This window comes from Ornithodoros turicata, chromosome 1 (genome assembly GCF_037126465.1).
Source record: "Ornithodoros turicata isolate Travis chromosome 1, ASM3712646v1, whole genome shotgun sequence".
In the NCBI taxonomy this organism is placed as follows: Eukaryota; Metazoa; Arthropoda; class Arachnida; order Ixodida; family Argasidae; genus Ornithodoros; species Ornithodoros turicata.
Window position 1 is genome coordinate 57,663,252 of NC_088201.1, and position 23,068 is coordinate 57,686,319.

Genomic DNA, 23,068 nt, shown 5'->3' on the forward strand with positions numbered 1-23,068 from the left:
GTGCGAAGGGTGCAGGCGATCTTCCGCACATTTATGTTAAATAATGCGGACGACAATTATAAGGACCGGTCGCAAAAAAAAAAAATTGGACAGCTCAGCTGCTACTTTTTATTTATGTGAAAGCTTTGATATTGGAGCGGATGCTTTGTTCTCGTTTCATCTTGCATTTTTTTCGATAACATCTTTTCTTCTACTTTTCTAGCAATGCTTTCTTTTGCGTCGCCACCCCCCCCCCCCCCATGCAGCTGATGAGCTAATTATTTTTACCAATTGTGATTGAATACGTTCCATCCTTGTACATCCCTGTAAGTGTCCATTTTTACTTTAGAGCTGACAACACTCCAGTTCTTCTGCTGACATCGGTATTTCCTTCTGCGCTTCTTATCAACTTCCGGTTGACGGAGGCGTCATTTCCAGTTCCGCTGCTGCAAACTTCCACTCGATCGACTGTGACACGGAACCCTTCTTCTCTGCGGAATAATCGATATTGTACCGTTTGATGTCCGCACTGCAGCGTGAAACAAATCAAGGAGAGGAAAAGTGTGGAGTCATTTGATCAGTGAGCACTGGCAGTTGTTGACGAGATATGATCTATTGTGACTCGGTGTGCGTTGCGTCGATGAGGCGACATAACTCTAATCGAATACTGAGCTATGATAACGTGGATCACTGTATGATAGTTTTTGTGTGGGGTCTTACGACGGCATACATTGCAACGATGCTACCCATTTGTGTAGTACAAGTCCCGACAAAAGTTCACGGAACACGTGAGCGCTGTATTTTCCCCTCGGTGCGACACCCTAGCGGCAAGCGGAATCGGGCTTGTTCACTCGTTCAGATGGGTGGATGAGTGCGACGGCAGCAACAGCAATCCAAACCACGTTTCGAGCACGATACCGAAACCAACGCGGTGTGTCGCTACCAGCGTACTCGCTCACCCCCCTGAAGCAGTAAACGAGCCCGTTTCCGCTCGCCGGTAGGGTGTCGCACCGAGGAAGACAGTACACCGCTCGTGTGTTCCGAACCCGCAAACAACAATTTTTTTTAAATTTAATTAATTAAAGTTTAATTGTTCACCCGTGTAACTCAATCGAACCGAAGTCCGTCAAAAATTTCAGAAGCATAGAATTCAGGTGCTCCTAACCCCTCGTGCTCGTTTTCTACCGTTGCTGTTCGGTCGAAACTCTTAAAACTGCAACACCCTAGTGGGCCAATAATGGCGTGAAAATGGGAGTAGTGATCCGATATTTTTAACCGCGATTCATTCGTGCTGGGTAAATGTAGTTTAAGCCCAATACTGGAAGCACAAAACCAATGTTCGTTAAGTATGCGAAGTACGAATGTTAAAGGAAGAGCCCCAGGACGAGAGGCCCTTCCTCTGGAGCCCCAGGACAAGAGACCGTCCTCGGTAGCATCAGGGTTCATGATGGATTGACTCCTGCTGACATTCCGCACCTGATCACTGTATCTGGCGTCCAACTCCTGGTGCAATGCAGGGGGCGGCCCCGTTATGCCTCCGTTGCAAGCAAGTTGGTCATATCAGACGTGAGTGCGCGGTCCCGAGGTGTGACACTTGTCGACGTTTTGGCCATAGGTCTGGTGATTGCCCACGCTCCTATGCTGCAGTGGTGGAACGAGCCGTGCATGCGGATGACGACGCCACAGAGATGGAGGCTGACCTCGTGGAGATGAAGGAGGATGAGGCCGGTTTGAGTGATCTTCCAGTTTCTCCAACTGTTCCAGACTGGAGCGCTGAGAAGGCCCCTGTCCATGGGTTCGCGAGCGTTGCAGGGACTGTGGCAATCGGTGCTTCTGCTTCTCTGTCGGGTCGCCCGTCTGAGAGAGCTACTCCTACCCCCTCGGCTGAGAGCACGGTCATTGGGGATACCAACAGTGTTTCTGTATCTGAGGATGATGAACATAGTAAGAGTGAAACTCCTCCGACTGTATCATCGGCCCCGGTCTACCATGGTGACCCTGCCTTGAGTGCTGAGCTCCCAACGACTGAGTCGACGGACTCTGCTGGTGCCACCAGCTGCACACCCACAATTCACCAGGCTCCATCCATGCTTCCCCGTAGTCGGTCGCGCTCCACCGGCAAGAAGAGAAGTCCTGCCTCTAGGTCTTCTTCGTGCGGAGTCGGCGGGTCACCCTCCAGTCGGCGTCGTGGACGTGTGCGCGGTAAGAAGATGCAGACTCAGTGATGGATGGCCTGAAGGTCGCCACTATTAATGTCCGGGGGCTCTCCCGGCGGGACAAGTGTGTATCTGTTTTGAGCTTTGCTAGACAACATATGTTTGATGTTGTTGCCATACAAGAAACAAAGATCTCCTCTCAGGCTCGGTTTGACGCAGTGCGTGATTTGTTTGCGCCGACGTACCATATGTATCATAGTTTCTCGGAGGGTGCCTCCGGTGGATGTCTTCTTTTGGTGAGCAAGTCACTTCCAGCGTATGAATTCAAAACAGTTGCTATAGCCAATAAGTCTGTGCTTGTAATTGATGCTGCTTTTGGTTTACAGCCTGTGCGTTTTGTCAACGTGTATGCCCCCACTGATGAGCATGAGAGGAGGTGCTTGTTTCAGGGGATGAGGTCCCTATTAGAAGTTCCGGGCACGCTTGTTGTTCTGGGCGACTTTAATTGTGCTCCGGTTGCGCATGCTCCCCATGTCGTGTCGGGGGCTCAGGAGAGCGCCCGGATTCTTGCCGCAGTGGCTGAGGCCGCCGGTTGTGTTGATGTGAGCTGCTTTGCGGATGCCCCACAATTGCCCTTCACTAGGGAGCAGGCGGGGTCGCACTCCTGTCTGGATCGCATCTACACGAACCACTCCTTTCGCTCCCCAGCTGTCTTTCGTGTACGTCCGCTGCACTTTTCAGACCATCTCTGTGTGTCAGTGAACTTCCCGGAGCTAAATAGGTCACGGCGTAAAGTATCTTTCGAACTCTGGAAGCTGAATAACGCTCTTTTCACGAAGAAAAGTTTCTGCACTGAAGTCGCCGGTATGCTTGCGTCGCTGCATCGACGTACTGGTATCCTGGTTGGTTGGGAAGAGTTCAAGTGCGACCTCAAGTGGATGGCAATTCGTGCTGGCGTAACTGCGGCGCATGAATACAAACAGCTGTTGCGGACTCTGAACGTGCAACTTCGTGAGTTGATGCAGTTGGAGGCGCAAGCTCCGGGTTGTTTCTCTGAAGACATTAGGCAGCTGAAGCGAAACATCGACGACCTGATGCTTATACGGTACAATGGAGCAGCAGTGCGAGCACGGTCAAGGACACCGATTGATAGTGAGCGACCATCCAAGTCTTATGTCGCTGCTGAAATACGCCATGCGACGGATAGCCACATTTCGTCTCTTAACGTGGGCCGACGGATTGCATCATCATCTATGGATATTCTAAATGAATTCAGCAAGTATTTTTCTGGAATACTGGGACGTACAGTTCCCTTGGTGAATGCCTCTCTGGCGCGCTCACTGGTTGCCCTATTACCGACGGTACCCCAAAGTGTTGTGGACTCTCTAAGTGGCCCCATTACAGCTGACGAGGTTGTCAAGGCCATCACTGATCTGCAGCCGGGAAAGGCTCCTGGTCCCGACGGCATGACGTCGGAATTCTACAAGCACTTCAAGGATTTACTAGCGCCAATACTGACTAAAGTCCTCAACGCTGCTTTCTCTTGTGGATCGTTGCCACCATCTTTCACCAGCACCCGCACAGTTCTCATTCCGAAGAAACGTGATGCTGACTCCCGCGTATTGATAAGCAACTATCGACCAATCACACTAGCGAATGTGGACTATAAAATTCTTGCGAAAATACTGACTACTCGCTTCCAAGAAGTAGTACCGTACGTTGTTGGGGAGCATCAAACGTGTGGTATTCGCAGTCGTACCATTTTCACAAATGTACATGTGGCGCGAACGGTCCTCGACTGTTGTAGTTTCTTTGGACTGCGAGCCGCTTTAATCCAGCTAGATCTGGAAAAGGCATTTGACAGAGTCAGCCATGCGTTCCTTTTTCTCGTCCTGCGCCATGTGAATGTAGGACGTGTTCTCTTGAAGTGGGTTGGCATGTGCTATCGTGATATTAGTACGAGGTTTCAAGTCAATGGCGTTCTGTCTCAGCCTCTGCCTGTGAAGTCGTCTGTCAGGCAGGGTTGTCCGCTTTCACCCTTACTGTTCGCTCTCTATATTGAGCCACTGTGCAGGGCTATTCTGGGGGACCCACATGTCCGCGGCTTCCGGAGACACGAGTTTGAGGTCAAGGTTCTTGCCTACGCCGATGATGTCACTCTTTTTTGCTCAACAGTAGGTAGTGTTCATCGTGCTATTTGTCACGTACGGCGGTTCTGCGAAGCTAGCGGTGCGTGTGTTAGCTGGCCTAAATGTAGTGGATCGTGGCTAGGTAGGTGGGACAACACGCCCAGCCTCATGGCAAATCTGTCCTGGTCCAACCAGCCCCCAAAATACCTAGGGATCGAGCTGCGCTGTTCTCGAGCATCTGGTCCTTTCTGGACGTCCTTCCTTGCCCGCTTCCGACACCTCGTGGCTGCTTGGAAGCCTCTGGATTTCTCCATTTTTGGCAGGTCCTACGTTGCGAACACGTTTTTTGCGTCGCGGGTAAGCTACTACCTGCAAGTGCTCCCGTGCGCTAGAGTCTATGTAAATCGCATTCAGAGGTGCCTGTGCACCTTTATATGGAATTCCGCGTATGAGCCGATGCGTCGTGGCAACCTTTTTAGGCCGATCAAACTGGGTGGCCTAGGTGTGTCTTGCCTGTTTGTCCGGCAAATTGTTTGGCGTTTTTGTTTTGTACGCGAGCAACTGAATCCCTTCCTACAGCATTGTATCGCTGCGATCCTTCGTGACGAAGTCCCTGAAGTATTTGTGTCCACGGTTTATGACACACCAATGTCTGTCTGGGGCTTCTACAAGGAAGTAGCCGCCTCTTTCCGCTTTCTGTTAGCTCGTTTCTCGAGAGAATATCTGTGCGAGACCACTCGGAAGGGGTTGTATCACGCCATCTTGGACTCACTTTTTCCGCCACCAATGTACCGCACGGTGTTTGAACCCCAGCCCGGGGGTGACATCCTTTTACGTGTGAGCCGCATGCCTATTAGCTCAAAAGTGAAAACATTCTTCTTTCGCCTTCACACGGGGACGTTGCCGCTACGTGCATGGCTTCGTGACAGGGGCTTCTGGGTTCCCTGGAACAATTTCAACTGCCGTCTCTGCCCTGAGGAAGAAACAATAGAACATGCTTTTCTCGGCTGTAGGGATGCCATCTTCTTCTGGGATGTCTTCCAGCGCACATTCAAGGAAGATATTTTCTTGTCTCCCCGTTCAATTCGCTATCTTCCTGTGCGGAGTGGTAGTGCACTGCCGTGGGATATTTTAATCCTATTGGGATTATATGCGTTGTGGGTCGCGCGTAAGATATATGACGCCAATGAACCGCCTGTAGGATCGTGGCCAATATTTCGGCGAATGCTGTTTTCACTGGGAGATTTTTTAATCTGCACGTCTTGTGAGGAGACATCCCAGAAGTGGCTGCACGTGATTGACCTCCTTCGGGCGGGACCCGTTGACTACTGAGACATTTTTGTGTTTTTTCCCTTTGTATTGTTCCATCCCTCCCGCCCTTTTGGGTTGTGCTGTACGTTAGATGCCTGTTCGCAGAGTGTCAATGGAAACTATAGGGCTGTAATGTAGATAGTGTACATATCTATTGTTCTACACCGCATCTTGTATATACCATTGACACATTAAAATCAGTTTGATTGAAAAAAAAAAAAAAAAAAACCGTCCTCGGTAGCTCAGTCGGTAACGTGCTGGCTTGCTGCGCTCAAGATCGCGGGTTCGATCCCGGCCGACGGCGGTAGCAATGTGGGGGAGGTAAACATTGCTTCCAGCACCGTGTCAGAGATTTCCGACGCACGTCAAAAGATCCAAAAGAAGAAAAGGTCCAAATTATCCGCAGTCCTACCCTGCGGCATGTGCAACATGTCGAAATATCCAGTTTGAGATTGAGACGACGACGCGTATGAATACAAGAATAACAAACACATTCCTGAGTTGAGCTTGTGGAACAATGCCATTCCTATATACGCTGGAAGGCGTCATGGCATAAAGGGGTTAGTGTTGTACGTTTCTTTGTTCGTTCCCTTGTTTTCTCCCCACACTCAGGCATATGTTGCCTACGTAGTCATGGCACGTGGACGTGGTGGATGCATGGGCGACTACACGTGGGTTCAAGCTAGCTGACGCTTCGATCCGTCCCCTTCTTTACTGTTCTTATCTAGAGTAAAAATACAAATATATGGAGTACGTAGCCACGGAGAATGTAGAGCGAAATTGTCGTTCCCAGATGAATGCTCATTACAAGAGCGTACTATTTTCCGACGACGACATAGAGAGCTTAGGCTGTCCAGCAATTAGGGAGGATGGATTTTGAAAGATTTATTGAGTTGATTTTGCGAAGTTTATTTTTCAGAGCGTCTTTTTGAGCACGTTGGTATTTACACGATTTATTTTTAAAAGTTTATTTTGGCAGTTTTTTTAAGAGATTTATTTTTCAACGTTTTATTTTGAAATAGTTTATACCAGCGTCACACCGGGGGCTGCCAACGCACGTGTCTTTGTTTTGCCAACGACGGGTAGCGACGTCTGAAGGACATTTCATCAAATACAAGCTGTGACGTAGATTGTTTGCAAACAGCCAGCCGTTTATTACGTGTTCATCCGCCTTGTTCACACGCGGACGAAGAAACGCAGAAGAGAAGCTTCGGTGCATTCGTCAACATCACGATAAAGGCACGCTACGCGCGGCTGTTTATCTTCCGTCACCTCCGCGTGTGAAACGGACGGATGAACACGTACTTGGCAGCCGGATAGCTGAGCGAAAGAGTGCATTGGTACGCTGCTCCGCGCAAGGAAAGGGTAAACCAATTACATAAATCCTGTAATAATAATAATAATAATTCTGGGCTTTACGTCGCGAGACAACACAGAACAACTTTCAACTGCGATCATGAGCGACGCCATAGTGGTCGGGTCCGTGGATTAATTTTGCCCACCTGATGGTTCTTTAACGTGTGCCGAAATCTCGATACACGGCACACCACATTTAGCGTTCCTCGCAGAAGACTGCGCGTCTGAGCAACGTGTACCCTTCCACCAAGCAGCCACCCTACTCGGCCTTGGTTCGAACCCGCGATCTTCGGATCAGCAGGCGGACACGCTACCGACTGAGCCACCCAGGGCGGCTTATTCTTTTAAAATCACTAAGTGTCGACGCTCTTTATTGCTGGAACATTTTTCGCTGAAGGTTCCGATCGGTAAAACAGAGGTTCCGAATGCGTCCGAAATAAATTGAAAAGTTAGGAGTCTTATTTAATTAATAAGGCGTATGCAAATGAGCCGCTCACTGCTCAGTTCTTGGTCGATGTCTCAGGAAAGCTCACTGGAAAGAAAGCTTTTTGATAGCGCGACCTGTTTACGAATTATTCAGCCGGGGGAGCTTCGTGAAACACTCGGTATTGACCTTGTCTCGTTACTCTCAAAACCACCAGTCTCCGTGCGCTCCTTAGCCTTGTTCCCAGCGACGACAAAACAGGGGTGGCTCAGTTGTCTCGCGACGTAAACACCCAACTATTAAATATTATTATTAAACAGGGGTGGACTGCCAAAATCGCTCTTCCCATTGGGATGAATGCTGATGGCCGCCGAGTGGCCTCGGTAGCTCAGTCGGTAGCGTGCTCGCCTTCTGATCCCGAGATCGCGGGTTTGAACCCGGCCGAGGACGCCAGCAACTTGGTGGCAGGGTTCAAGTTGCTTAGACACGCCGTCTTCCGCGAGGGACGTTAAATACGGGGTGCCGTGTGGTGAGCTTTCATCGCACGTTAAAGAACCCTCAGATGGGCAATAGCAATCCACAGACCGACCGCTGTGGCGTCCGCTCATGATCTCAGTTGTCTTGCGACGTAAACACCCAATTATTATTATTATTATGAACTGGTGGCCGCCGTCTTTTATGCGTGTGACTGAGGATAACGTAACATTCCATATAACTAGTCATCTGGTAAACATCTGAGTAGCGTATCAACGGTCGAAAGATGAAGGAAAAAAAAGATTGCTTGCTTCCGCGTGCGATATGCACAGTTGTTCACGTGAGGAGTGCTGGCCGATGCGATATCTTTTCTACACCGGTTCCGGAGCGGGAGAAAATGAACGGGCGCGAAATGAACGCGCAGCTGACACGAAAATGAACGAAAACCCACACGGGATAGTGAAGGAACTCGACTAACGGCAGTTCACACGTGCACAGTTCCTGTGACTACAACTGGGTGGGAGCACTAAAGGCGGCGCCCATGCCTTGAATCGCGTTTTTGAATATAGAACGAGTCCAAAGCGCGAAATTGCCAGGGCAAGGCCACTTTTTTCTTCTTCCAGAAACAAGTAGAGCTGGGTTGTGTATCTCATTTCAAGACACGCCCCTTATGTTTTCATGAATCTACGAGAGAGAAAGAGATAAAAAAATGAAAAGACAATCAGTATATCTCCGTTATTTGTTGTCGCTTCTACAGAGAACAATCTAATCATGGCTGTGCGACTACACAATACAGCATGATTTGCCACGAAGAAGAAGGAAGACAGGAAAAACGTAATGGGAGCAAGCAGCGATGGTTTATCTCAACCAGGTTACACTTGCATGGATCGTTGTCTCTATTATATCTTTTCATACTTGCATTAGCAAGGTTTTTTCCCCGGTACACACCTACATCTGACAAGTGTCTCTCGCGCTACCATATTGGTCCGTGTTAGCCAAGAGGGAAAAAACAATAGGGATTAGATCAAGTGCTGAGGGTCTAGACGATTCTGACGAGTAGGTAGCCCTATCCAGCAACTCATGCATCAGCTCTGAGTGTTTGTAGTTGGTATGGGTAAGTGATGCTGGAGTAATGGGTTGTATCGAGGGGTAGTTCTTCTCCATCGTTTCTCTCTCGTGATCCTGCCTTTTTTTTTTCTTTCATCTGCATACTTTTACGGCCCTGTGCAGCTGTTGCTAAAACGATCGTAGTCTTCTAAGGCAAGCTTAATGCATTGCAGGAGCGGCTACAGTAACCGCTGTTGCGTGTGGAAAATCGTATGACTTTTTTTTTCTTTTTTTTTTTGCTGCATTACGGCATTTGTATTATTATATTTTTTTCTGATCTGAAAGAGCCCTTTCAACCCTGCGAGTGCATTGACAACGCCGGGAACGAACATTCGACCTGTGTTGGACCTTCATGCATTTCACAAATCTGAACAAATATTGGCATCCCAGATGGCTCGTACAAGTGCAAATTCGAACAGCATGAATGCTAGCAACCTGATTGTCAATTGATTTCAACTAGTCTATTGATTGTTCAGCCATATTCGCCTTTCTCAAGCCAGATGATGTAGCGTTGATGTAACGGACGCTGGGCAATCGCAAAAGACGACGACAAAGTGAGCTGCGGACGAACACCAGCCAGCCGTTCCCAAGGCGCCCGTGGTACCGTGCTGGATGCTTCCGAATGAGTTCCTGACCCCCTATTGGGACGACGCGTACACGCCGCGTCGCATGAGCAACCTCATGCTTTCCAACCCGGAACATTCGAGACGGCTCCAGAGGGGTCTTCGACTCACGGTCTTGTTCGTGAGTGCGATCTTAGCCACAGGATGCATCGCGCTACTAGTCACAGCGATCCAGCGCTCTGGTAGAAGGCATCGAGCACACCGATACCCACCCGGGATACCCCAGGACGTGGCGCCAGAGGGCATTGAGTCACAGGGGCTCTTAAGGAAAAAGCTCAATCGTTTCTTCAACCGAGGCGCCTTTCAAGCAAAGCACCACCATATTGGACAAGTTCCCGGGAAGAAAGGGAATGAGATTCCGAGCGTCGCTGCGGGGAGATGGAAAAAACGGGTGAGGGATTTGAATTATAGTTTCGTTACACCGTGAGAAAGGAGTAACGGAGTTTGTCCAAACGTTTCGTTGTTAAAAGTTGTTAAATAATGTGGACGTATGCAGAACCTGTTTTTTATTTTTATTTTTTTTTACATTGCTAGAGTAAAAGCCAGGTTCACTTGACGCACCAATTTGAATAGAAACACGCGCCAGCCTATGCAAAAATGAAAATTAGCGTAGGCTTTTACTCAGATATTTCAAAAATAGGTCAGCAGGGCTCTTCTCGCCGTTTTGCTGCCGCATGAGATAGTACATGATGCACACTTTAGCCAAAAAGGACTATGTATTGCACTCACAGTAGTCACGGAAAACTAACTTTCAACAAAGCTGTTCAGTTGCTTTTTTTAATACAACTATAGTTTCAACTCCAGCTGCCACGTTAATGTGTCTTAACTAAAGTAAAAACCTTCTTTTTTCTCTTACGCTGCCCAACTGCAACTACATCACATGATTGTCATATTTAAGCCGTAGTTGTCTTATTTTTTGAAGATCACTAAGCCTTCCATCTCTTCAGTTTACACACATCCCTTCCAACAGGAGCGCTGGAAAGAATGCCCACGCGATCTTCACAATGAGAAAGTCATTCAGACCATGCAAACATATGGCACAAAATGACGCTACCCGAGGACGCAAATTATGGTTACATTCACCAAAAAAGTGGAAACAAGTTAGGTACCAGTGCTTTTCCGGGAAAAGTAACTACGCACTGCAACGAAGTGCTTGTACAAGCCACTTGTGATACAGTTACTATCCAACTGATCAACGGGACCTCAAATCGTGAGGAGTAGTTGTGTTCTTCTGCTTCGTGCTTCTTTTGGACGGACGCATAGAACATGCGTCCGTCACACTCCTACTACTCCTCACAACTACTCCTCACGATTTGAGGTCCCGTTGATCAGTTGGATAGTAACTGTGTCACAGTAACTGTGTGGTAGTAACTGGTTCACATACGAGTTTGGTCAGTGGCACTAGCAAGTTACGCGTGTAGATACCCAGTCATTGCATGTTGCCTAAAATAGGCAGCTGCGCAGAAAAAACAGTAATGTGTGTGAGTCATTACAGTAGTGGGTCAGTGAGAGGGAACGACCAGAGAGGCACGATAAAGCATCCGAAATTGGCGCATCGCGTGCTGCGCTTTGAGTAGAGAGTGCAATGCAAACCACAACTGGACCCGGAATTAGAAATTGTGGCTACTGTTTAAAATTCATATTGAGACAAAAATTGTAAGGGAAGGAAAATAACCTGCATCCATAGTGGTCTGCAGTGTGATCTGCCAAATGTGTTAGTCATGCAAAAAGTGGGGAAAAAAAGACAAGAAAACAGGGCCGATAGGCTTCTGTAGTTCCCACTTCCGTTTGTAAACGCTTGTCGGAGCTGCACAGTCATATAACCTCTGCGTTGATACCACGGTTTTACATCGCAGTCCCAACTCAAACTTGTATTAAGGTATTTCTTATATAAAGCATTTCATAGTTCGGTAAAATAGCGTAAACGCAGGCGAGCTGGAGGACGAAATCCATTATGGAGGAACCTGAGCGTGAGCTACAAAAATCACAAGAACAAACACAAAACAAGCTCAAATCTAGCTTGTTTTGTGTTTATTCTTGTGATTTGTGTAGCTTACGCTCAGGCTTTACCTCTACATGTCCATTGGCAATAAAAGAAAAAAGAAAAAGAAAGAGTGCGCCTGCTGCAAAAACGACTTCTGCGTCATGGTCCACCACCGCTGCCTGCAGTCAGAGGGCGGGCCGAATAGCAAACTGAGATGCAGCACCCACTATCGAGATTATTTAAAAGCAGGGGATAAAGTCAGACAAGTGAAAGTCAGAATTGTACGTGTTGAACTATGCGCAAACGTGATGCCCTGACTACATGCAACGTGCAAGTGGAGAGCACGTACCTTGACCGATTCCCCGCGAAGTATTGGAGCCAAGCTCTTCACGTCTCATATTGCTACGCCTAGCTATTTTACCTAATCAATTTTGGTGGATAAGGAGCTTTTGAGGTAGGCTGCAATACCTGCGCCGGGTCTTCGTTGCTCAGCAAGAAAGAACCCATCTGACCTGTACGCTTGGTTTGAAATTTTATGTCACCAAGATAAGCAGTAGAATGTTCGAATGATTGGAAATCTACCCGAACCTGAACACTGGTAAGCATCGGCAGCAATAAAATACACCACAACCGGAAACAGCAACAAGAGTCATTGCTATTCAAAAGGACGTACTCAGAGCACAGCTATTACATCTGCATACATTCCGCTTTACAACACTGGTTAGAGACGTGCGCAAAAGCACTGGACACTTTATGTACGTAAGTAATGTCTGGCGACAGCGTTTTCCTAGGTGGACACATATTGCTTTTGCGATCTTAGCACGCTTCGCTCACGTATTCAGATGGGTGTTTTCACATCAACATTTTGAAGTATCATTCATCCGCGACATTATCCAGTTTGAATGACTCGAGGTTCCTCTTCTTAGGCAGAAATCTACTGCGTTTACGACCCCAGAAGCCCTAGCCAACAGAGTCAGCAGTTTACAGCCAAGGACATCCCTCTTGGTCTGTGCACTGCTGTTGTTTACTGCTGCCTTGGAATATCGGACAAGACTCATAACTTGACGTCGTACAACCATGCAGTGGATACCGGTGTTACTGGGATGGGCGCCTTCCTCAGGATTGTGCGTCGCAAGGCCCCTAGTGTGAAACGGTACGCTGCGCTTGGCGGCAAATCTACCGACTATGTTCAGTTGATGAGGGCCATAAAGGACAAGCGATCTCGCGAACTCTTTGTTCTTCACATCATTGAATGGCTCACGAACAGGAAGACGTCCTTCGATGGTATGGTTGTTGACATTGTCGAACCTGACCGTATGCCGAAGCCAGACGTGCTTGACGCGTTTCTGTTTGAGCTGTCGTCCAAGGTGAAGCACAGAGACATTATTGTTACGCTTCCGTTTGGCCACATAGCGGAGCACCGCTATTTTCAACCGTTTTCTTACAGAAAGGCGAGATACCTGATTAAGACCAGCCATCGTTTCACTCGTCCTGCGATTGGCATTTGTCCCAACCCTACACGTGGTGGGCCCTACCATTCGTTTCAGAAGGTCGTTAAAGAGACTAAGAAGCGGCATAAGAAGAACTGGTCTACGGTACTAAGGGAGAAGACGCTTTTTACGATATCCTTCTCTGGCTACAGCTACACCGTCAAGAACGCTTCGCTCACTACCGCCGCTGTGGAAAAGGTCGAATCCTACAACGTGTCTACCTACGCAGATATTTGCAAGAAGGTAGTGAACCATAGCTGGAGTCACAAATACATCGGAGAAACTGGCTGTCTTACCGCGTGGGCTGGTAAGCATTATATATCTTCACTGTCGCCAAAGTCCTTCGCTTCCTTGGAAGACAAGAATAAAATTCGTGGCATCGTGGTCTTTGATCTTGACAAGGATGACTTCAGGGGCGTCTGTGGCGAACCTTACCCGTTGATGAGGGCACTCGACGACGCACTAAACCGTGCAAGGTGATCGAAAGTTCTAGTTCATAGCATGTAATAAAGAAGCAAGATGTTTCGTGTGAGAGTTTGTTAATAAAAGCGTTTACGTAACACATGCTACGCGAAAGCAAGAGCATACGGACTACGTCCTAAACGGGAGCTAGGAAAATGCAGGTACCGAGAGAGAAAATGCATGTAAGAAATTAGGCCGCAATATTGTCGATTCATGTATTCTGTGCCTGAGCATAAACGCCTCTATTATTGCCGCATCATAGGGCAACTGTCAAGCATGTGCTCACTGAAGCAGATGTTCACACGCCCCTCATTGACCAACACTGAAGGGGTGACAATACAAAGTACCCGTTGCGTGGTTTGTGAGGATGTACATGGTCTCTACATGTCTTCACTGAAGGAGAAATTCCTTCCGCCACACCGCCTTTCCTTGTTGTGAAGAATGTTCGCTTAGAGAATTGATTGAAATCGGCACTTAGAATTTCTGTCGACATATGCTTTGCTTTACCATTGTGATGCATATTCGTCTCTTGTATAGGACATCCCATCAGTGCATTCCTTGCTTCCAGTTCAGTATTCGTTTTCTGCATTCAAAAATAATAGAGCCATCACAAGTGCGGTGTACCCTGCGGGGTGACAACGATATCGGGTCGGTCGAAGGATCCTCCTAAAATAAAAATATGGAGAAATACTGAAAGCATTTCATAGTTCGGTAAAATAGCGTAAACGCAGGCGAGCTGGAGGACGAAATCCATGATGGAAAAACCTGAGCGTGAGCTACAAAAATCACAAGAACAAACACAAAAGCTCAAATCTAGCTTGTCTAGCTAGCTCTTTACAGAAAGTAAACGACTCAGTGCGGAAACCGTACATTGTACCGGGCCGAGGAAAGCCGTTAGATCTTTTCACTGTCTTTTTCTCTTAGTACTAATATGTTTCGTTTTTTACGTGGTGTGCACGTACGTGGAGATGCTGAAACCACTGTGATTGTTGACCACACCCTGACGTATTGAATGAAGCCCCGTGTCAAGGAGTAGGTAATAGCAAATGACAGCGCATGGAAATTGTTGAGAGAGTAAAATCCGCATGATAGCGGGCCAGGTTGGGGCGTATTTTCCTAGCATAGATAGATCCGAAAGGAACAACGTCGAAACGGCAGTATGCAGAGAATGTATCGAAGGGAAGAACGTCTGATTTCAAGGATTTTTCAAAGCGGTAAGTTGACGTGTAGGACCTAATGACAGTGACACATACACTCTTAAAAATGAACTTCACCGCACAGCACGGTCCTAGCCAACCATCATCTCGAATGATATCGTTATCTGTCCTGATGATTTGTTGAAGACGGGAGGCGTACGCCTTTGTGTGACGCTTATGCTGTTCATAATTGCCGCAAAAAAAGACGTACGCGTCCCGTTTTCAACAAATCAGGACAGATAACGATATCATTCGAGATGATGGTTGGCTAGGAGCTCGCTATGCGGTCAAGTTCATTTTTGAGTGTATAGGACTTAAAAGGGTTTGTTGTGGAGGTTGGGCGTACGTTGCACTTAGGAATGGCAGGAGCACCATCGCTTTTGATCAGTGTTGTGTTTACATAAACAGTAATGAAAAAGAAGTGTAGGTTACGTAACATCCAGAAATCTTTCGGATTGTGCTTGTCTTTGATGACAGTCTCCAGAAATAAAGGTTCGCATGTATGCAGAATTGAACTCAGGTCGACTTTTGCTTGCACTGAACTTGCATGTACGAGGGTGGTTCCATAAGCTTCCGGCCCGAGGTAGAAAATGCGCGCGAATTTGAAAATGCGATTAAGGACGCGTGGCGCCATCTGTTGGAGGGCCGCAGCACCACCCTCAACCCTCTCCATGCTTTTGTCGGTTGGAGAGCGACATTTCAAACAGCCAGGGTGCACTCTTCAGTTAAAATGGAAAAAAAAATCGAGTACCGCGCTGTGATAAAATTCTTGACAAACGAGGGACTTTCGCCTAAAGAAATTGAAGCGTGACTGGACAACGTGTACAGGGAAGCCTCTCCATCGTGCACAACGGTAAAAGACTGGGCTAAGCAGTTTCGGCTCGGGCGAGAGTCCATTGAAGATGATCCACGTACGCGATGGCCGTCCAGTGGAAGTGGTGACACAAGAAAATTTGTCTCTTGTCGAGGAGGAAGTGCTGAGCGACAGTCGTCTGAAGGTGAAGGAAATCTCAGAAAGGCTGGGGCTTTCCAAAACAACCGTTTTTCGCATCATCGGCGAGGGCCTTCACATGAAAAAGGTCAGTGCGAGATGGGTGCCACGATTTCTCTCGTCAGTTCAAAAGTAACAGCGCGTCGTCTGTGCCAAAGAGTTTTTGGAGCTCTGTCAAGAGAACGAAGAAGAAATATTGAAGTCAGTTGTCACAGGCGATGAGACTATGGTGCTCTCCTATGATCCCCTTTCGAAAAAGGAGTCGATGGAATGGCGCAAACCAGGAGAAGCACCCCCAAGAAAAGCCAAGGTCGTTTTTTTAATAATTGGGTGTTTACGTCGCGAGACAACTGAAATCATGAGCGACGCCACAGCGGTCGGTCTGTGGATTGCTTTTGCCCACCTGAGGGTTCTTTAACGTGCGATGAAAGCTCATCACACGGCACCCCGTATTTAACGTCCCTCGCGGAAGATGACGTGTCTAAGCAACTTGTACCCTAAAAGCCAAGGTCACACAATCCACAAAGAAGATCATGGCAACATTATTTTGGGATTGTCTCGGGATCCTCCTTATCGACTTCAAAGAGAGGAACACCACAGTGAATGCGACTTATTATGCTTCACTCCTGCACCGACTGCGAGATGCCATCAAGGAAAAGAGGCGCGGCAGGTTGAATCGAGGTGTCCGGTTGCTCCAGGACAATGCCCCTGTCCACACGTCTTCTGTTGCCAAGGCTGCACTGAAGGAGTGCGGCTTCGAAGAAATCCACCACCCACCCTACAGTCCAGACTTGGCACCGAGTGACTACTTCCTGTTCTCAAACTTGAATAGGGATCTCAGATTTCAAAACGATAGTGAGGTGCAAGAGGCAGTTTTCCAGCATTTTGCGGACAAAACTTCGGACTATTTTTTCAAGCGTATAAGAATGCTGGTTGAAAGGTGTCAAAAGTGCATCGAAGTTAAGGGTGACTATGTCGAAAAGCGATACACTTGTTTCGTCTCTATGGCTATTAAAAGTTGGTCGGGCCGGAAACTTATGGAACCACCCTCGTATCTGGAGTGAAGCGTTTCAAGATAGGGTAGATACATAGTTCTCAATTATAGGGGCAACTTTTGGCTGCTTGGGTGAGTCTTGCAACGATTGCGCTATTTTTGTTTACTGTTTGTGACGGATGACTTTGTCGCTGGGTGGCGTTAGAATTCCAGGAGAAAAAAATGGGGGCTTCTCCGTAGCCTCGGTGGCGCAACTGCGAAGCTCCTTTGCGAACGTTAAACCTATGGACAGAAGACGTTTCGTAGAAGGAGCTATGCCGCAAGAAGTAATGAGAAGCTTCCCCACTTGCTTGAAGCAGACCTCAGAGTTTTTTTTTTTCCTGCTGTTTTCTGTTGCTTTTACTTTCCTCCAAATGTTAAATGTAGCGCACAGTCGAACGTTTCTTGTACGAACGCATTGACTGCATTCATTACGACAATATGTAATTGAAGATCTGTTGTGATCTCCGCACACACAAAAAAATAAATAAATAAAAAAGGAAAGGAAGAAACACGTTTTCCAGGCAAGGCTGACGTCCTCACGAAAAAATATGTGTTAAGCTGTTTGTCACCTCCTTCAGCGCTTCAGCGAGGTTCGTAAAAGTCGTAATATGGGCTTGCATCACATTAAGTAGAATGATCCGCAACGTCACACGTAAAAGCACAAACGTAAATACATAACTGTCATTGCCTGTCTTCAATGGAAAAGCAGCTTATGGTCTCACCGACGAATCCCGATAAGTGCACAGGACATTATTAGCCTGCCAACATCTACATCTATTGTTGCTTATAATATGTTGTGCACAACTGCACACTAAGGCTGATTCTACGTTCATAGGCAAGTGCTGAGAGATAGTGGACGTAGGAAGAGGCTGTCGAGTACTATCGAGATTGTTGCCTATGCTCCGGGTCATACGTGCTTCTAGAAACAGATGACGACATTGTCGCCCATACAGGAACAATCAGGTTTTGCTGCGCACGTTGCGGTCGTTGCCGGAGACGCTTGATAACCCCTTTCTCTTTTATATAACCGCTGGTTTGTATGCCTTCCGTGAAGCGCGTTCGGACATGCGCAGGCATGACAAGAGCAGCATTCAGGGACACCCCCTCTGAAACACGGCTTGACCTGATAGCAGAGGACTACGCAAGGAAGCTAAGTTTACAGGGTGGTGCGTGAGTACGTGAGGAGGAACAGACCTGGGCAGGGAGAGGAGGACATATCTGAGGCGAACAATTCCCTTTTGGCACCCCGACCTGATAACAACACCGATAACACGCCCGGGAGCATTCGCGTAAGATAAAGAATAAGACGTGATGTATAACTGTGGGAACGAGCATGAGACTTTCCAAATATCGGGAGATTGCCGGATGAAATTGGCAGATTGGCGCCTGTGATAGCCTTCTGGACGACAAATTCACTAAATGCGAGTTCTAAGAGTGCAGCAAGGGCAGCAGCTACGGTCCGCAGACGATACACAGACTACGTAATTTTATGATGATACCGTCATTATCAAATTGGTATCAAGAGTTATTACGAGCTAAAATAGAGGAAACTGACAAATTGGTGAGAGTGAGTGCCACTTGGGCAACGATTTGGCAAAATGTCTGAAGTATATAGATTGGGCTGGTTGGTGTAAATCCACAAGCGACCAAAGAACAAACACGAAACAACAACAGAGCGACTTGTGTCTGATCTTGTCTCCTGTTTGTTCTTTGGTCGCTTGAAAATGAATGATTTGACCAAACGCTACTTCGCAGGCTCTGGCAAGGGAACCAGGTATGGGCCGCGGACTCATAGCTATTAAGCATGGATATACAGATTACGTAATTAAGTGATGACATCTTCGATAATACGTTTATATCCAGAGTTATTACTAAATGAAATGGAAGATACGGACAGTTTGGCGTCTGCGAGTGCTATGGCGATGCGAGTGGCAATGATTTGATCAAACGCGACTTCTTTGGACCAGATATTTTGGAGCAGAACTAAATACCAGATTTGGAGATAACGCTAAACAAGTGCTACGCGCCCTCGAGTACATTATTTATTTCTCGTTTAAGATTTCAGCTATTCTGTGTCCAGAGGGCTCTTGACCACTAAATAGAAGCTGCCCCCCCCCCCCCCACACACACACACACACACGCGCGCGCGCACACCAATAATGAAGAATTCGGAATGAAACCAGGTTTTCAGGCATTGTTTTTACCCTTGCTCGATGTAGTGCTGCTCCTGTCGACGTTAGGAAGGACATTCACATTCGAGCAGTTTTTGTGACTCATGAACCTCAACTAGTAGTTATAGCGATTAGCGATCTGGTCTGAACGTGCATTTTGATAAACTACACTGTAAGTAATATGATAATTGAGAAGTAATAGTGGAGACTAGTGCAGACAATAACATCATCTTAATTATTACACTAAGTTTATGGGCTTACAGCATAGCAGCAGCCTCTCCGGATATCATGCGCGAAAAACTGTATACTGAGCACACAGAAGCGCAGTGAAAAAAAAATAGATGGAGTAGTTATGTTCGAGGGTCATTGTGTGAATATTTTTAATTATTTCTCTTTCCATGATTTTCTTTTTTCTTTTTCACGTTGAAAATGCAAGCAAAATCAGCAGTACAGTGTGTAAACCGACAACTTCAGTGCTCCTGAACGTTGGGATAATCGTTCTTGAAGAACTATGTACGAAGAACTTGCAACGCCTTTCAAATTTTCAATGTCTCATTTGGAAAAGAAGCTCATTTGTCCCTGCTGGTGTGTCAAGTGAAGTTTTTCATTGACGAATTGTATATGCGAATGCCTAATAACTATACCGCTCAGCTGTTTACGCTAAGGTACTTTGCTATAATTGCGGTCCTTTCCAGGGTGATTACCCCCACCCCCCAGGGAGGTGTACACTCCCCCTGAATTTTTCCAACCACTCCCCTGTAATTCATGAGATTTCCCGATACACCTTGGCCACCAATGCATATACGCATAGATATGTCTCCATATAGATATACCACCATATGATTATCTCCACTCGAAATCACGCAGACATCTTATCACGCCGGGTACCGCATCTTGGCTTCTATGCGCATTGATGATAGTGCCAGCCCCAGCAACAATGACAAAGACGAAATTGTCGTTCCTCTTCGCTGCTGATACGAGTTGCGCAACGGACTAAAGGCTGATACCTTCCCAAGCAGCACAATGTACCGAAAGTCGAGTGCAATAGGGGTGGACGGGTAGGAGGATAGCCTTGAACAGACTCCTGAAACTAAAGAACATTGATAAGATACATACCGTCCACCCCTATTGCACTCGACTTTGAGTGCATTGTGCTGCTTGGGTTCCGTTTGAATTCAGCGTGAGAGCCGCGACGATATGTCAAGGAAAAAACTTGCCAAGATACGGGGCACAAAAGTGAACTTGCACAGCAGATCGCCGGCAGTCTGAACATTTACACGGCAACAGACACCTACGAGCACTGGTGCTAAAGTCTGAGGAAAAGACATCATAGATGAAAATACATATCCGTTACAACAACAAATAAATCATGACTATGGCCTGGGGTGGTTCACCGCTTGAGAGCATATCCGTTACGAAGCCGTTTGAATTTCACTGTTCATGGTAATCAACCAATTTTTCTCGAAGTGCAGCACGCATAAACAAGTCCATGATTCGCTTACACCTCGACCTGCAAGAAATGACCCACAGTGTCCTTCTGAAACATTGCATCACTTGCCAACTTCTTTGAGAAAAGTAAAAAGTAACCTTTCTGCAACCCCGATGATGGCAGGGGCAACCAAGGAATACACCACAAAGAGTCACTGGTGTATTCTGCATAGCGAAGCCATTATCAACGACTTATACTAGGCCCTTGTACTGGGATTTTAACAGTGGTGACCCCAAAATTTGGAAAAGGCGCCGGCACAGCCCTCTAAAACGGGCAAAACCCTTTGTATCATGGTGCCAAAGGCATATTCGAGACGGCTTATGCTATTGCCCTTCCCACTGGGATTGTAACGGAGACGACCGCAAAATCCGTAAAGACCGCAGCAGAGCCCTTTAGAACGGGCAAAACATCTTTAATCATGGTTCCAAACAGATATTATCAACGGCTTATGATGCTCTTCTACAGGGATCGCAACAGAAGCGACCACCAAATGCGGAAAAGGCAGCAACAGAGTCCTTTAGAACGTACGAAACCCCTTGTATCATGGTACCAAAGGCATATTAATGACGGCTTATGCTATGCCTTTCTACCGGGATTGCGCAAGAGGAGACCGCATAATTTGGATACGGCGGCAGCAAGGCCTTTTAAAACGGGCGAGACTCCCTGTATCATGGAGCGAAAGAAAGTTATCAGTGGCTTGTGCAATCCTATTCTGCTGGAGTTATAACACAGGCGATCGCCAAATTCGGAAAACGTGGCAGCAGAGCCCTCTTAAACGAGCAAAACCCCTTGTGTCATGCTGTTAAAGACATATTATCAACAACTTATACTATGTCATTCTACCGAGATCATAACACAGGCGACCGCAAATATCGGGAAAAGGATGCAGCATAGCCCTTCAGAACGGGCGAGACCCCTTGTATCATGCTGCCGATGACATGTCATCAATGGCTTGTGCAATGCCGTTCCACTGGGATTGTAACAGAGACTACCGCAAAATACCGAAAATGCGGCAGCAGAGCCCTTTAAAACGGTCGATACCCCTTGTATCATAGTTCCAAAGTCATATAAGTACACGCAACGGCTTATGCTATTGCCATTCTACTGGAATTATAACGGATGCGGCCGCAAACTCCATAAAAGGCTACAGCAGAGCCCTTTAAAACGGACAAAAGCCCCTTTAATCATGGTGGCAGACATTTTACACACCTATAAAGACGCGACGGCTTATGTTATGCCCCTCTCCTGTGATTGCATCGGAAACCACCGCAAAATTTCACAAAATCGTGGTGCCAAAAAGGTACTATGAACGGCTTGTACTGGGATTGTAACAGAGGCTACCGCAACGTTCGGCACCAGATCGAGCCCTTTAAAAGGCGCGAAGCCCATTTAATCCTGGTGCCAGGCCGTACATGGAGAAGTCACGTTTGAAGAAACTGCTTCCGAAACGACCCGCCCTAAACAAAAAAAACGTCCTAAGCTGATTTTGTAGTATGTATATGTGAACGTAAGATCACGGGGTTTGAACCCCGTATCTTGTTCCCCTGTTGCACCCTGAGAGGTCGGGTTTCACAAAATGGCTTCCAAACCGGCACTAGAAATGGCCAAATGGCCAATTTCGTCAACTTGGGGGCTTAATATCATTTGATATAAAAATAATATTAAAGATGTCCTAAGCTGATTTTGTAGTATGTATATGTGAAAGGAAGATCACGGGGTTTGAACCCCGTACCTTGTTCCCCTGTTGCACCCTGAGAGGTCGCATTTGACAAAATCGCTTCCAAAACGGCACTCGAAATGGCCAAGTGGCAAATTTCGTCAACTTCGTGGCTTAATATTATTTGATATAAAAATATTAAAGATGTCCTAAGCTGATTTTGTAGCATGTATATGTGAAAGTAAGATCACGGGGTTTGAACCCCGTATCTTGTTCCCCTGTTGCACCCTGAGAGGTCGCGTTTGACAAAATCGCTTCCTAAATGGCACTGGAAATGGCCAAGTGGCCAATTTCGTCAACTTTGGGACTTAATATCATTTGATATAAAAATAATATTAGAGATGTCCTAAGCTAATTTTGTAATATGTATATGTGAAAGTAAGATCACGGGGTTTGAACCCCGTATCTTGTTCCCCTGTTGCACCCTGAGAGGTCGCGTTTGACAAAATCGCTTCCTAAACGGCACTGGAAATGGCCAAGTGGCGAATTTCGTCAACTTCGGGGCTTAATATCATTTGATATAGAAATAATATTAGAGATGTCCTAAGCTAATTTTGTAATATGTATATGTGAAAGTAAGATCACGGGGTTCGAACCCCGTATCTTGTTCCCCTGTTGCACCCTGAGAGGTTGAGTTTGACAAAATCGCTTCCTAAACGGCACTCGAAATGGCCAAATGGCCAATTTCGTCAACTTCGGGGCTTAATATCATTTGATATAAAAATAGTATTAAAGATGTCCTAAGCTGATTAGTCAACTTAATATCATTTGATATAAAAATAATATTAAAGATGTCCTAAACTAATTTTGTAATATGTATATGTGAAAGTAAGATCACGGTGTTTGAACCCCGTACGTTGTTCCCCTGTTGCAACCTGAGAGGTTGCGTTTGACAAAATGGCTTCCAAACCGGCACTCGAAATGGCCAAATGGCCAATTTCGTCAACTTCGGGGCTTAATATCATTGGATATA

At 46.8% G+C, this 23,068-nt stretch overlaps 2 protein-coding genes across 3 annotated transcripts in view; both read left to right on the forward strand.

Annotated features, from left to right (window-relative positions):
• The window catches only part of LOC135378276 (hemicentin-2-like), a 950,281-nt gene that overhangs the window by 505,576 nt on the left and 421,637 nt on the right, over window positions 1-23,068 (forward strand). The gene's annotated exons all lie outside the window — the stretch shown is intronic.
• On the forward strand, window positions 9,465-13,556 carry LOC135399109 (uncharacterized). 2 transcript variants are annotated; one of them, XM_064630822.1, is made up of 2 exons: window positions 9,465-9,950; window positions 12,470-13,556. In XM_064630822.1, the coding sequence occupies exons 1-2, from the start codon at window positions 9,549-9,551 to the stop codon at window positions 13,511-13,513; spliced, it is 1,446 nt and encodes a 481-aa protein (XP_064486892.1). In that variant the 5' UTR covers window positions 9,465-9,548; the 3' UTR covers window positions 13,514-13,556. The 2 variants fall into 2 exon arrangements, with proteins under 2 accessions (XP_064486892.1, XP_064486901.1); XM_064630831.1 differs by having other exon boundaries at window positions 9,838-9,950; window positions 12,474-13,556.

What these genes read in the sequence shown, in the direction of transcription:
- LOC135399109 (XM_064630822.1), top strand. Translation starts at nt 9,549, where the DNA reads ATGCTTCCGAATGAGTTCCTGACCCCCTATTGGGACGACGCGTACACG. An exon ending in CGGGGAGATGGAAAAAACGG is followed by an intron (nt 9,951 to 12,469) that starts GTGAGGGATTTG and finishes TCCTCTTCTTAG; the next exon opens with GCAGAAATCTACTGCGTTTA.